The sequence below is a fragment of the Crocodylus siamensis genome, chromosome 10 (genome assembly GCF_052110815.1).
Source record: "Crocodylus siamensis isolate JL-2025a chromosome 10, ASM5211081v1, whole genome shotgun sequence".
In the NCBI taxonomy this organism is placed as follows: Eukaryota; Metazoa; Chordata; order Crocodylia; family Crocodylidae; genus Crocodylus; species Crocodylus siamensis.
The window spans coordinates 50,003,977-50,018,282 of record NC_143404.1 but is presented as its reverse complement, the minus strand read 5'-3'; the positions used below and the strand labels follow the sequence as shown (position 1 = coordinate 50,018,282).

The following is a 14,306-nucleotide window of genomic DNA, read 5'->3' as shown; positions in this document are numbered from 1 at the left end:
GCCTTGTAATAGGAGCAGACTGTCCCCACACACAATAAAAGCAATGTGGTTGGAGAAGGGTAGGAGATGGGATGGCATTCTCCTTGAGGATCCCCTTGAAAAGATTCCCCAAATCACTAAAGATGGAAGGATTTACCTCCAATCCCATGCCAGTCAGAGTTGGTTCAGGGGGAGAGGAGGGACTCTGAGAAGCAGGATCATTCATTCACAGACCCTGCACTCCTACATTGCTTCTGACTCCAGATCCCATGAAGGGGAACTTAGCAGAAAACATAGAGTTGGGGAGAGGGGCATTACTGTTTCCACTTACATGCTACGTGGTCAGAGAAGTAACAGTAGGCCACTCCAAAACTCTTGCCCCCCACCCCCCCTCCCCAAGCCTGCCTAGTCTCCTGTGACCTTTTAGGAAATTACTTTTATCTTGTTGTCTGTGCCTGTGGTGTCTGCAGCCCTGTCCAGATAAGAAAAACTGAGCCAAACATACTTATTTTTTTCAGTAAAGGGCTGCCCTTCTTTTCCACCATGCAAGTTTTACAAAACTGAAAAAAACAAAAGTAATAATACTCCTTCCAGAACAAACAACAGCTGTGGTGCCTCCTCCCCTACTGTTCCCATTTTTCATCCCACCTGGCTAATTCCAAGTCATTTTGCACCAGTCACACCCTACCCTGATCCCATTGACTCAAGAAGAAAGCAAAAGCTAGGTTCAGCTGTGGTCACTGTGAAACATGGGTGTATTCTCAGATCTATCTCTGAGCCAGTGGTTCTCAACTGGGGTGTTTTGAGAAACCCCTTCTTTCCTAGGGGTGCTGTGAGACAAGTGTTACTGCTGTTATGGCTAGGTAAAACTGTCCCTCTTAGCCTAAAGCAGGCAGGAGAGTTGCCTCAAGTCTTCAGCTCTTTCTGGTCATGTTCTCAATCCAGAACATTGCTCCTGGAAACAGGCATGCAGGACAGTTGCCCCTGTCCTGTGTGCTTGTTTCCAGGAGACACCATGCAGGGTCAGTGGGGAGGCCTGGACTATGAACCAGCTCTCCTGCCTGATCAGAGAACCTTACTGTGGGAGGAGCGTGCACATGTGCCACAGCCCTAGTCTGGCTCTACAGGAGGTGCGCGAGGCAGCAGCACCTGATTAGGAACGACTGAGGTCAGCTGAGCACAATGATGGTTCTCAACTGGGAGTGGTGCCACATTCAGAGAAGTGGAGGGGGCCTGACTCAGAACCACAGCTCTGAGCCCTTGGCTACCCCCTCAAGAGTCCCAGGGGCTTTGATGCCCTGTCAAACATATTGCTTAAAATACATGGATAGCAATTTACACTAACTCAGTCCTACAAGAGGAGGAAGCTACACTTCAGTGATTTCCATGTGAATCGGCCCACGTGAATGAAGCAGGACTGCTACTAGGTGGACACTTAGCAGAACATGGCTGCCGCTAACTCTCAGCCTCTGATACAGTTATGCTAATACCAATCCAAACCCGTTCCTTTTCCAAAAAGGCAGCAGCTGCTAGCAGAGCCTTTTACTCAGATTGTGCAAAGAAAACTAAAAGGAATTCTGCCAAGTTTAACTGAGTCTTTCAGGACATGCAGATTAGTACTCAACAACCTCACAAAAAAAACAAACGCATCAGAATCAAATGGTTCCAAACTTCCAAACGCACTTTTCACAATCCCAACACACTTGTTTGTCCCTGAGTCCATGCTGTAATTTCCCCTATACACATAAAAAAGAAATTGAGAACTCCACCTAGCCAGTGTGCAGAATAGGAGCATGGCCGTCTCGCAGTGCAGGACATGAGCACGGCTTTCTCGCAGACAGAAGTTGCTTTGTGGGTTTGAACATTTTCTTGGGAGCATCACGCTGTAAACCACAATTGAAAATACTGAATGTAAAAAAGCTCCACACATCCACTCAGCGTTGTAAAATATTTACACAAATGCACGCACACAAGTCTGTTTTAAGCACCGTTCATTTGATTTAAGATGAGAGTTATGTAACCCCAGGGTGGAGGCTTTTCCTTGATCCTGAAAGTACCAAGACAGGAAATTTTGTAACAGACCAGTGTTTCTAGTGATCACTCTTCTCCCATGATAAGAATATTGCAGGTCATCTGTAAGAGTAGTGTGAACATATTTCTCCCCTGGTTTATGAGGTTTCACTCACACTTTCTAATTCTTCAGAAAGGGTTAATAAGTGATTAATAGTTTTTATGTGTTTGTTACAGGCACAAATAACAGGAACACAGGACTTGGAGGAGCTTCCCAGGCTGTTGTGCCCAGTTCCCTTTGTTCAAATAACCATTTATTCAGAGAGTCCCTATATGATAAAGAAGGGTATAAGCCATTGTAATAGTGACCTTCTGACCTGCTTGAACGGGTGAGCTGGTTCAGTAGTTAGGGATGCCCTAACATCTACCTTGTTCTGGCTCCTCACCCAGCTGTAACTGGGCACCTGGTCATTTCAGCCGTTTGCTTCCTTGTGTGCTGTTGGCCTGCAGAAAGTGATGTGCTGTTACCCTGCCAGCCAAATGGGGCTCTGAGGCTCAAAAGAGCCTTTGATTTGACTGAGCCATTGGCTTCTCAAACAATGGCTTGACCTACTTAAAACCATATTAATAATTTATTAACCCCTTATATTTGCTATAAAGCATGACAGTGCTTTTGCTTGGTTGGCCATGTTGGCCAGGGCTGATGTGATGAAAGAGTAATACAGAACAAAGAAAGAAAAACAGATGATTTGCATTCTCTTTCTTAAAAGCAGGACTTAAGTAACAACTTTAGAGACTCAGGCAAAAAACAGATGTTGGCATAATTAATGGTCACAGTCTGGGTATTGCACCCAGTGCTACTGTGCTAATGGTGCTCTAGAATCTCATCCTACAATGCTGAGGTCAAGATGATTTTGCTTATAACATTGGTCGCTGCTGGTTTAGGCCCTAATGGAGTTGTTTCTGCTTCTCTCTGTCCCAAACCAGAGAGGGTAGCAGGGCAAGCATAGGATGATTTTGAAGAGGGACTTCTCTTACTGGAAGGTTTTCCAACAAATTAGCAGACACAAGATCCATAAAGTAGTGCAGTATGAATGATATTCACAGAAAGCTCTTTGCATTTCTTAGGCAACTTTGCTGCCTCCCAGCCAGTTTTCTTCTGTTTGTGCTGCAGAGGAAAACTCACAATATAACATGCAACTGCAAATTTTGCCAGAGTTCAAAGGTTTGGGAATCTGGCAAGTAAGATGTCATGTTACATTTGTGCTTGTCAGAAGTGGGGGAGGTGTCTACTTTGCAAATGTAGCAGGCAAAAGCTGAGCTGGGAGGCAGCAAATTACTGATTTTTAGGTATGTCTTTTCCAGCAAGGAAGTCTTTTGCTAAGGCCTGAAACAGCCTAAGTGCTGCAGAACACATTGACCAGACTCAGTCTCCAAAATGATAACCCCAAATCTACATTGCATCTTAAAAACCTCTGAAATCTGACACAGACCTGTAAGTGCTTGGGACATGTCCCCTTACTGCCCTTGCAAGCACTTCAGACAATTTTCACGAACTAATGCACCCTTTCCATTTGTGCCAGGGGTAACTCTAAGAAAAAGACATTTAATGTGAAACCAAGGAAGTGAAAGGATGTAAACTTTCTAGCAAGTCAAGAAGTTGCCAATCCCTGGTAGAGAATCAACCACAAAAAAACCCACCAATACGTATTTGTCTTGACCCCACACTATCTTGGTGTTAGCTTCAGCAGTAAGGAACCAATCATCCATCACTCCTTTCCCTGCTTCAGCTCCTGGAGACAACACCAAGAATGTGTCAATAGGTCATGGGGTTACTGTGATGACAATGGGAAGGAATACTGGAAGTTTAAGCTCTCTCTCTTTCTCTCTAACAGCACTTAAACTGCCTTGCCAAGAGATCTGTAAAAATGCACTCTGATGACTCCACTGACAAGGGTGCAAAAATAAAGAGGATTAAATAGCTGATCTTGTGTCTATGGGAATTTTCCCCTTAACTAATGAAAGCAGAGATCATTTAAAATGGGTCCAAGCTACAGAATTTGGATCCCAACTGGAACTTCTTCAAAGGTTTGTTTTGAAGCTCAGATTTGGATTATTGGTTGAGATCCATCTTTAGTTACCTTATTTACTAAGGATTTAATCAGAAATAGCTGCTTGATGCTTCCTTTCTACTACCACAGGGTTGTATTGCTGGTGGTTAACCTTTGTCCAGCTCTGTTCTTTCAACCAAAGCAGGTTCAAACTTATTTCCATCCCCCAGAAAAGCCTTCTGCTCAGCTGGAACAGTTGAGCACCCAATCTTAGTACAGATACACACAAAACTTTGAAAGGCCCTGAATTAGAATAGTTGGAGAGTTCAAGGCTGGTTCAAATGTATAGTATATTGTGCTGAAATTCAACAACAATTTACAATTAAAAAATTAAAATTGAAACTTTAAAAACTATTTAAAATAAAATATTTGATCCTGCATTGCAGCAGGCTCCCATGTCACCTACATTATATCTGGAGGCTACAAGCAAAGTGATATTAGCCCACCTCCATGCTAGCAGATTTGTCCATCATGGCTCCTGGAAGCTGGTCATTCTAAGTTTGTTTATTAAAATGCTCAGGAGCTCAATTATTAAAAGTTTTAAGCAGACACTAAGATAGTATCGGCCTGATATTTAATATTATTAAAAAAAAGATTCCACAAATCTAATATGAAATGAAGGGTTCTTAATAACATTTTATCAAAGATAATCCAAAGAAAGAAGTTCATTTGGGGATTTTGCTTTTGCCTTGCATGATGGAACCTACACTGTACAAAAGCAGTGTACAAATGTGTGTGGAAATGACACACCAGAGGAGTGAGTGAAGTAAAGTATATGGGAAACCATGATCTTGAAAGGAGAAAAGTAATTCAGTAAATATTTACAGTTTTACTTAGCCCATGTGTTATTAGTGTATGATTTTTTTTTATCTTGACAATGGCTTTTCAAGGATAAAAATACTCAGGGCTAAGCTCATATTTGGTGTATCTGTATTAAAACCAAGTTACACTGGGGATGACCTGAGCTATTCACATGAGAGAGTACTCAGATAAAAAGGGCATATGTTATTCTGACTGCACAAATGAACTTCTGCCCATTTGAACTCTTGGAGCAGTATTTCCTACAGCAACCTAGAAACTATCAGAATGCAGAAAGTCAGCCCTGCCTGTGACACTGGAAGAGAGGACCTGCCATATCTCTTTCCAGGAAGGCAGACTTAAGATCTACAACACACAGTTCTTGCCCCTGGGCTTGCACCTTCTCCACCACTCCTGTTTCCAACCTATTTTCTCAAATGAGACTCTCCTTTCACCTTTCTTCATTTCCCAATCTCTCTCACTTCCTCTCTCACTTCACATCATTTCATGGCCAGCTTCGACATACTTTACTATCTGTGTGAGCACTGAACAAGCCCCTTTCTCTGCTGTCATTCCACAAATTTAACATGGCAGCTGGACAGGCACAGTCATAGCATTGTGAAAAAGAATTTTCCTGTTGAGAACTAAGGGTTTTGGTAACCAGTAATGTTTTACTGCTTAATTTAGGAGCTTGTTGAAGGACTTTCACCATCCAAAAAGGTGTTTGCTTTGAATGGCAGGCTGGCAATACTGCAAAGACAATGCCAATATCCCTGAAATTATCAGGTGCCTCATGTCTTTGCAATGTCTGGCCCTTACAGGTGCACTGAGGAAGACAGAGGCACCTTCTGCCTGAAGGAGGAATAAGCCACAGAGGAACCATTAGAGAGGAGAGGAAAGATGCAAAGGGAGATGACAGCATGATTTACATACCCTTGCTCAGCATAATGAGTCCTGTACTGCCTTGCTGCTGCCCTGTGGATGTCTGGGAGTTGCATGTTGGGATTGAGACCCCTACCTGCTCACAGAACAGTTACCAATTTCTCCTTCTGCTCCATTCGCTGGAGGCTTTCCTTGTGGTGAGACAGTCACATGGTGATGATTGGCCCCTCTTGCTATCCCCCTGGTTCCCTGGGTGATGGGACTTACAGAATTCCAATTGGTGGTTTTGCTTCCAAAGGTTTCATTTTTAGGACACTACCAAGACCTACTATTTAGACATTTCCAGATTATTGGCCTCTTGAGGTCACCCAAATCAGTGAAGAAAAGAGAACACCTTTCACTAGGAATTCAATGGTACAGACAGCTTAAGGAAATAGTAATCAATTTTAAAGCAGGGAGGGAATCTCTTTCTCCCATTTAAAACCTCCGTTCTGTTTGCAGTCACTTGGATAATCCACCACACAGATTTCCAGTCAGCCTGCTGCCTGTGGTGAGATTTTCCTTTTCTGCAGGATGATTTGTTTGTAAATCATCATCATGAAACATTGCAAGCAAGATATTTGAGAGTTTCTTGTTTTGCTTTGAGGTTTTTTTGTCTTTTTTTTGTGGGGGGGAGGGCAGTGGGCGGAATAAGGAGATTGTTTGTTGCCTAAACCAGTGAAGAATTTTCCTGGTGGTATTGCAAGGCTGGGGGGTTTTTGTGTCCTTCTACAAGCTCCTGAGCTCCTAACCGGGTTCAACACTGGTAATCTGCTTAGAGTTTTAACATTTGTCCATTAAGCAAGCTCTTTGGAGTGGGTGGAACAAATGTATTGTAAGAAAAGGTAAAGTATATAGAAAGAATCAGAACACTAACATGGACTTTGCACTCTTAAAAAAAAAGTAAATGCAGGGTCAGCAGCTCCAATCATATCACATTGGCTTGATTTCTAGAAGGGCTGAATGCCCACAGCTCCCATGAACTTCAGTTGGAATTAAGGGTATTCAGCACTTCTGAACATCAGGCATTAAATATTTTCTCCGAAGATGTTCAGGCAGGGTGTCCTCTGTTTCAGCCTGGCACCTTGGAGCAGAAACCTAGCTAATACCACACAGATAAGGATCAGTAATCATACCCCAAACCCATCTACTGGGTTAATTACATCATCCTTTTCTTTTGAGAGAAAGAGAGAGAGTGGAGAGGGAAATATTTCCCATTACTTTTCCTGTATTTTAGGCCAAATTGTGTATCTTTGTCATTCCAATTTGCATTTGAACCTGCTATCTCAGTTTGTGACATCACAGTTTGTTTCCATGGAGAAGAGTATGATGTCATAAAGAAAGGCACTGGTGTCACAGGCTCCTTAGTAGGATGGCAAGAGACAAAGTAAATGACAGAGAATTTAGCCCTCCCATGAATTCAGAATAATATTGGTGATAAGTTTAGTGAAGTGTGAAGCTAACAACCATTGCAAGAACAGATGGAAGAACTTATGCATGTATAGGGTGTGAAGGATTGGGGAAACACCACCCATCAGGAATCAGTTCCCAAGGATAACTGCTTACACATAGGTTATTCCATAAAATTGAGCTCTAATTTTAAATTCTGTTTTGAAATTTAAAAGTAGATCCACCATCCTATTAAGTTACATTAGGGTGACATCCTGGGTTACTCAAAATCCACAGTGGGGAGCACAGGGGAGGGAAAGGTGTGGAACTACAGAAGGAAGAAAATAATAGATAAGTAAATTTAGTCTAGGATAAAGGGGAAGGAGAGGGATGAAACCCAAGGATAGCCCAATAAGGATCTGCTGCTGAGCTTTGCTAGTTCAGAAGAATTGAGAGGATTCTCTCCTGAGGAGAGGTTTATTTCAGAGAAAGGATGAAGACCTCTTCAGCTGGAAAAAGCATTATGAGGGAAGAAGTGAAGCTGAGAGTTGAGGGATAATGCCCCGCAATGTAGACTTCCTGAAGTAGTTTAGTAGTTGTACTGGCGCTGGCATGGTTGGTAGACAAAACTACCCTGGTGTTTGGCCCGACGTGAATGGCGCTCCCTGGTGCGGTTCTGCCGCTGCATAACCTTCTGACTGAGCTTGTGCTTCTCTGCCAGTTGCTTTGCCCTCTGGATCCGCCGGACTTGGCTCACCTTCTCCAAGATGGTGGCTTTCATGGTGAGGGAGGTGGTATGATGTGGAGTGTGGTGCTCCAACCGGGGTTCAGGCACCTCCCTAAAGTGAGAGACATGCACATTAACGGTCAAGTTCACAATGCTGTCAGCCAGGCAGTTGTACAGATACCCCTTTGCATACCCTACACATGAAGGCATCAACTGCCTATGGACTGTGCTAGATGGAGTTATTTGTGAAACTCCTGGCAGTTCCCTCTCAGTCAAATACACAAAGCATCTGCAGTGCAAGAGGAGAGGCAAGTCTGTCACCAAGCCTGGCAAAAGCAAGAACTTCTTTGAAGACCATGAGAGAACCGTGTAAATAGATCCTCAGTCTAATGCAATACAAAGATTACAGGCGTGCATTAATTGCCCTAAATTTGCAGTATCAGCAACATCAGCTTCATTCTTAAAAATGTGGATATTAAACAAGCTGACATCCCCTTAATCAATATTAAGTTGGCTCTGTGTGTGTGTGCGTGCGTGCATGTGGGTGGGGATACATGTATGTTTTAGACACAAACACACACAAGGCCAAATTTAGAGGAGATTTAAATTGGTTTCCTCCATCCCTTCAGCAAAATCTTTATGTTTATCATAGGCTCCCTTTGGCTTAGTTATTCGCATGCAGTTCACACCTGTCTCTTAACCATCACCAGTGCACAAGTCCTATTGTAGCTAGATGTTTTTAAGTCACATTTGTTCAAAGCCCTTTCCAAATTACATGGCCTCCTGCATTCTGACTGAAAAAACAACTTCATCAGGCAGGTGAGCCCTGCATACTGGGTCAAAAATCTACAATAAGCACAGCTACTAAAAGATGAAGGGTTTTCCAAGATAAAGTGACTGCTGCTGTTAAACCATGTTCCTTCTCAACAGAGCAGATGAGAGGAATCATGAACAGCTCAAGCTGTCTTAATTTTCCCTCTACTTTTAACTATTATTCATAGCAATTTTCCTTCATTTTTTCACCCACTGATTTCCATGTTCCAGTGACTCAAGATCAAATTTTGGCTTTAAGGAGGAAGAGGTCTGCAAAGGATGAATTAAATAAGAACAGATGATGCTTAGCATTGCCCTCTGGCTTGACTAAGACTGGCCCATAAATTCCATCCGGAATGGGGCCATGACCATCTGTTCTGCTGTATAAATAATTATGATGTCTAAGACCTGCATTATCATGGTGTTTTAATACTGCAAGCTTTATGGCTCTTCGTATCTCCCTTTGGTCCTTTGCTCTGTCTGCCTGCCCAGTGGATGTGCTTGCAAGATAGTTCAGTTTGATTTTTTTCAGAAACAGAGGGTGCCACTATATGAGACCTTTACTGCAGAGTAGACTAATTAGATCCACAGTACAACATCTCTGTTTATACAAGTAAAGTTATTAGGTTGGAGTAAACTATTTAACTCTGCTGTAGGTTAGTACTGCCAGATACAAGTACTAGGTTATGGTGGAGTTATTTACTCTGCTGCAGTGCCTGTGTAGGTGCTGGCTAGGGCATGATGGTGCTGCCACACTGTGCCACCCTGACTCAATATGCTGTGGTCCCAGGTGCACATGTAAACGCTGCATCTGGGATCAATAAAGTCTGGTACAAACTGTGATGGAGTTTATTGCATTGCATTAATATTCATATGTAGACGTGCCCAAAGGAAAGTAAGTCGGTGACACCAGCAGTAGAGATGAGCAACCTGAGTGGCTTGTGACCCACCATGCTAGACACACTTCCTCAAACTGTTTGTGAAGTGTGCTGCTCCTTGATGGCAGGATGTATGTGCCTGGGAGAAAGGCTCACTACTGCCTTGCAGGAGGAGTCCACCTGAAAAGCACAGGGCTTTCCTTGTCCTTGCCCGGTGCTATTTTCCTCCCTGGAAGGGAGGTAGTTTAGACATTAGGGACAACAGAATTCTGGAGTGGAGAATTTTTACCCTCAGAAATACAACTTAATTGCAGGACCAAGGAGAAGGAGAAGCAGAGGTGCTGAGTGGAGGGAGAAGAATTCATAAGCTTAAAGCAGTGCACATCCATCCTTCAGAGTGAGCATTGTAAATCCTAAGAGGGCAGCAAGAAGCAAGTGGATCCAAGTTCCTTGTCTACATAGAACATTGTTTTCAATATTTTTCTACTATTAATACCCTCTTATAACTTTTGAAGCAGGTGCATCAACAAATTGTTCAAACCCTTGTCAGGTTTTGGAGAAAGAAGCCAGCAAATCTGATACCTGTTAATACATAAGCCGTCAGTCACACAGCCAAATGGCTTTGGGTGAATGGGGAGACAGCCATGAGGATCTTGTAGCAATTTGACTGGAAGATGAAGCAGTTACTTCTGCAGGACATTTTCCTGAAGCAACTTTATGGATGACCAATTCTGGGCTCAGTCAATGAGTAGTGAATATTGGGACTGGATAGTTTAGCAGACCTGGAATGATCAGCAGTGACAGAAGAACGTCTGGATGCAGTAGACGTTCACCTGTGCAAAGCTCACTCCAGAGCTATCATGGTGGAACACCTACATGCAAGTTCCCCTCAGCCTGGAGAAGCACAAGGCCACCCCTGTCTGGAAGCTCACCACCTCCAATTGCTGTCAGTGGCTAACTAGATGGTTACAATAGATTAACCATCCAGGTTAACACAACAGAGGGTCATGAAGCTTAGCAATGCACAGGAGATTATTAATGGATGTTCATAGTCAAGAGTTCCTAACTGTGCGTGGGTCATTGATGGAACCTACGTGATTATTCTCTGCCCTCCTCCCCCAACTCAGACCCTGAAGTCATCAACAGAAAGGTATTTTCCCATGGTGCTGAAGAACCTGGGTGGTCACTGGGGCAGATTCACCAGTCATAGGGTGGTAGGTATGGAAGAGTTCAAGTTGCCAGGAGCGCTAGAAACTCTGGCCTCTTCCATTCAGTGAATTTCTGTTCTTTGGACCACTAAGAATCTCAGTGGTGACAAGGTTCATCCATCATTCTAAGAGATCTGGCTTGCCATCTTGCTTCCCTGACACTTGAACAGGAGAAGTTAGCTGTTTATCTCTACCCTGAACAGCTGCAGAATGGTAGTGGAGTAGGCATTTCGAAGGCTGAAGGGAAAGTGGAGCTGCCTCATGACAAAGCTTCCAAGCAAAATCTACCTCATATTTTACCCAGCTGCTGTGTCAAGCAAGACAGGGCCCCCACTGATGGCTGGGAAGCCTGGTGGGTGTGGGATTTTCTGGATGTTATTAACACCTGAACTGTGTGCCACCTACAGGGATCCTATATGGTCACAGAGACAGTGTCAGGGATGCATTTGCTTCTACTTTGAGGCCAGGATGTAGTGTTGGAAAATGAAGGTGCTGTAACCAAGTGCATTCAGTGTGTTTAGGCCAAGAGTTTATGAGGAACTGATCCCATTTAGGAAGGTTTGCCCCTTAAAGAAACTTTTTAGCTAAGTCCTACATAACAAAAACTTTATTGATTCAGCATAATAGTGCAAACTTAAAACCCAGAGACCTGGGTTCCACCTTACTTTCACTTGGTAAAAAGCTCCTGTACCAACGGGGCTGGGTAGGTAAGTAATTTTGAATCCTTACCTATACAGGAGGTCCTTACACTGGAGGTGCTACACTGAGCTGTATCCTCATGAGGCAGAGGAGGGCCTTATTCAAAAAGGCAACAAACAAACCAGGAAAATGCTACTGTTTTTCAGGATGATCCCCCCACCCAAAGCCAGGAGTTGAAGGGACAACATTCTTATTGAGATGCCTCATCATTTTTGTCTTACATCCTCTTTCATAACACCTGCAGAGCAGCATAAAATGCACTGCAAGTTAGACTTTGCAGCAGTTCTTCTAAACCCAATGTGTTAACAATTCTGAGGGTCTAATTATAATCACTGTGTATTCAGAAATAACTCTAAAGACTAATTTCAGTAACTTAATTCAAATTGTAAAAGAAGTTAAAGCCCAGGGAACTGATCAAATCAAGAGCCAAAGTAATTTTTTCTACTGTTTTTTATGCTTTTTTCTTTATATCTGTTGTTCCGATACATATACCTGTCCTCCATGTACATGACTTTTAGCTTTTGTGGTCCTGTCATCTCAAATGGGAGAAGATGGCTTGGTGAGTAGGAGAAAAGAATCAAGCAGCACAGGAAGGAAGATGGGAAGTGGCGTGTTTGGCTGATAATACTGGGTTGTGTTAGTTCAGGGATATGAATTCTCCCCAGGATGAAAGGCTCCAGCTTGGACACCATCTTGAGCACAAAGAAAGCTGAGCAGGTGGGGAGCACCCTATTACACCAAGAGGCTCATGGGTAACAGGATGGCATCCAGTCAGTACCCAAAAGAAGGCTCTTGAAATCCCCCTACATATTTCTATTGCCATATAGCATATAATACATGTAAAGCTCCCTTCCCTTTCCTCCTCAATAAACACACTGTAGTGTCAGGCTGGGTCGCTTCCAGAGTTTCAGTGGAGGAGCTTTGGATGGGGGGGTCTGGAGGCCACACAGATCTTGATTGCCTGGGGAAATCCCTTCAGGTCAGACTCCAAAGCCATCTGGGTGCCATTCTGCATCATCTCCAAATTGTTTCAAATTCCAGGCTGGAATCAGTGAGGCCCTCCAACCCAGCTCCTCAGAGGGCAAGCAGGTTTCTGCAACATTCCCTGGGATCCTTTTCTTATCCCTAGTATTCCTGGAGCTCTGCCAGAGCTCCTTTGCTCCATGCAGCACTAAGCCAAGTCCCAGGAAGGGGTGGATCCGGAGGGGGTGCAGTAGCACAGGCACATCCTCTTTTGCCGCACATAAGCTCTTGGTGCAGGGTCTGCCTGGGGGTCCCTGTTTTCCCACAACTCTGGAGCCCAGGGGGTGGATGCATTCACTGCTGCTCCTCCCCTCTTTTCCCCTGCTGCTGAATTTAGCAGGGGAGCAGGGGGAAGGGAAAGGTGAACGGCAGTAGCATTCACCCACTGGGCTCTGGAGCCAAGCAAAAGCGGGGCCCCAACCAGACCCCAGCCCATGCAGCTGATGAGCTCAGAACTCACTGCTCACACTGAGCTCTGGCAGGATTCGGTGCTGACTGTACAGTAAGTTCAGAGGTCATGGCATACACAGCACAGCCAAAGTGAGAGGAGGCCACACCCCGACTGTCCTGTTCCTGGATCCACTGAGGGTCCCAGGAGCACTCTCTTTTCCTACCTTTGCTTTGCTAACTTGTGGCATCTTGGTAATTGCTGTTCAAATAGGACTGGACCCGTTCCTCTCTCCAGAAGGTCCATGCAGTAGCAGAGGGCCTGGCTGCTGTCATGGAGAAGTGAATATGGGATAGCGCAGAGAGGACTGCCAGAAGTGGTGTAACTAATAGGGGTGCAGATACCCAATCTTAGCCTGTGCTAGCTCACTCCAGCAGGAGGTATGTATGTCCCAGAGCAGATTATTGAAACTGGGGTAAGGTTCCAGACAAACCAAATAAAGAATCTGTACATGTGGACGTAAGGCGGTTTATAGTAACACATAAGATTATCACAAAAAACACTCCTCTGAAGATAGGGCTATACAAACTCTGATACTTCCCTCCTTCACAGGGGAATCTTTTTTTAAACGTCTAGCCATTTGGCATTACTTGAATGTTAAGGGTGCTCTATCCACTGGGTAAGGCTGCCCCCCACAATACTTCAGGGACAGTAGGAGACCTAAGCTGTAATTGTAGCTCTGCCACTGACTCAGTGTGTGTGACCCTGACTGTGTCTCCCAACTCCTCTTCTTCTGTCTCCCTACCTGTAAAGCAGGGGAGATGTCATTTTTCAAAAAGGCTACATAGAAAAGCAATAGCATTATTATTACTATGATCCACAATGCACTATGGCCAGACTCACCCTTCACTGATCTGCTCATCAGGGCTCTCCCTTTCCACCATGATGCTGTTGCTGGTGACATAGACGGACATGCTGGGGTGTTCAATCAGGAGGTCCTCCAGAGGGTTGCTCTCCATGTTGACAGGGGCAGGGCCTTCTGCAGTAAAACAGGGGGGAGGGGTGACAAACCAACTCTCGTCCATCAAGCAGGGATCGGGCTGGGAGGGCACGGGCCTGCCGACACAGTCACTGAGTGAGTGGGGCGAAGAAGTGGTAGGTGGGGGAGACCCATGACGGGAACGGGAAGTGCAAACGGAATCCCTCTCACCTACCCGCTGTTCTTCACCTGAGGCTGAAGCGTAACTATCTAATGAGAGACAAGAGCCACCATTCACCAGGTGGGAGCAGCCAGTACAGAAGCGCGAGAGTTCGAAGCCATGCAGAGAGGGAGGAGGGCAAGCGGGGAAGGAAGAATCCAGA

At 44.5% G+C, this 14,306-nt stretch overlaps 1 protein-coding gene across 1 annotated transcript in view; it reads right to left on the bottom strand.

The window, feature by feature from the left end:
* Positions 1–7,392: 7,392 nt before the first annotated feature.
* The window catches only part of TP53INP2 (tumor protein p53 inducible nuclear protein 2), a 47,481-nt gene continuing 40,567 nt past the window's right edge, over positions 7,393–14,306 (bottom strand). The window contains exons 3-4 of the mRNA XM_090064567.1: positions 13,848–13,983; positions 7,393–8,047 (exon numbers count right to left, since the gene is read on the bottom strand). Coding sequence (XP_089920693.1) covers positions 7,798–8,047; positions 13,848–13,983 — 386 coding nt within the window. The 3' untranslated portion in view covers positions 7,393–7,797. The remainder of the gene's footprint in view (positions 8,048–13,847; positions 13,984–14,306) is intronic.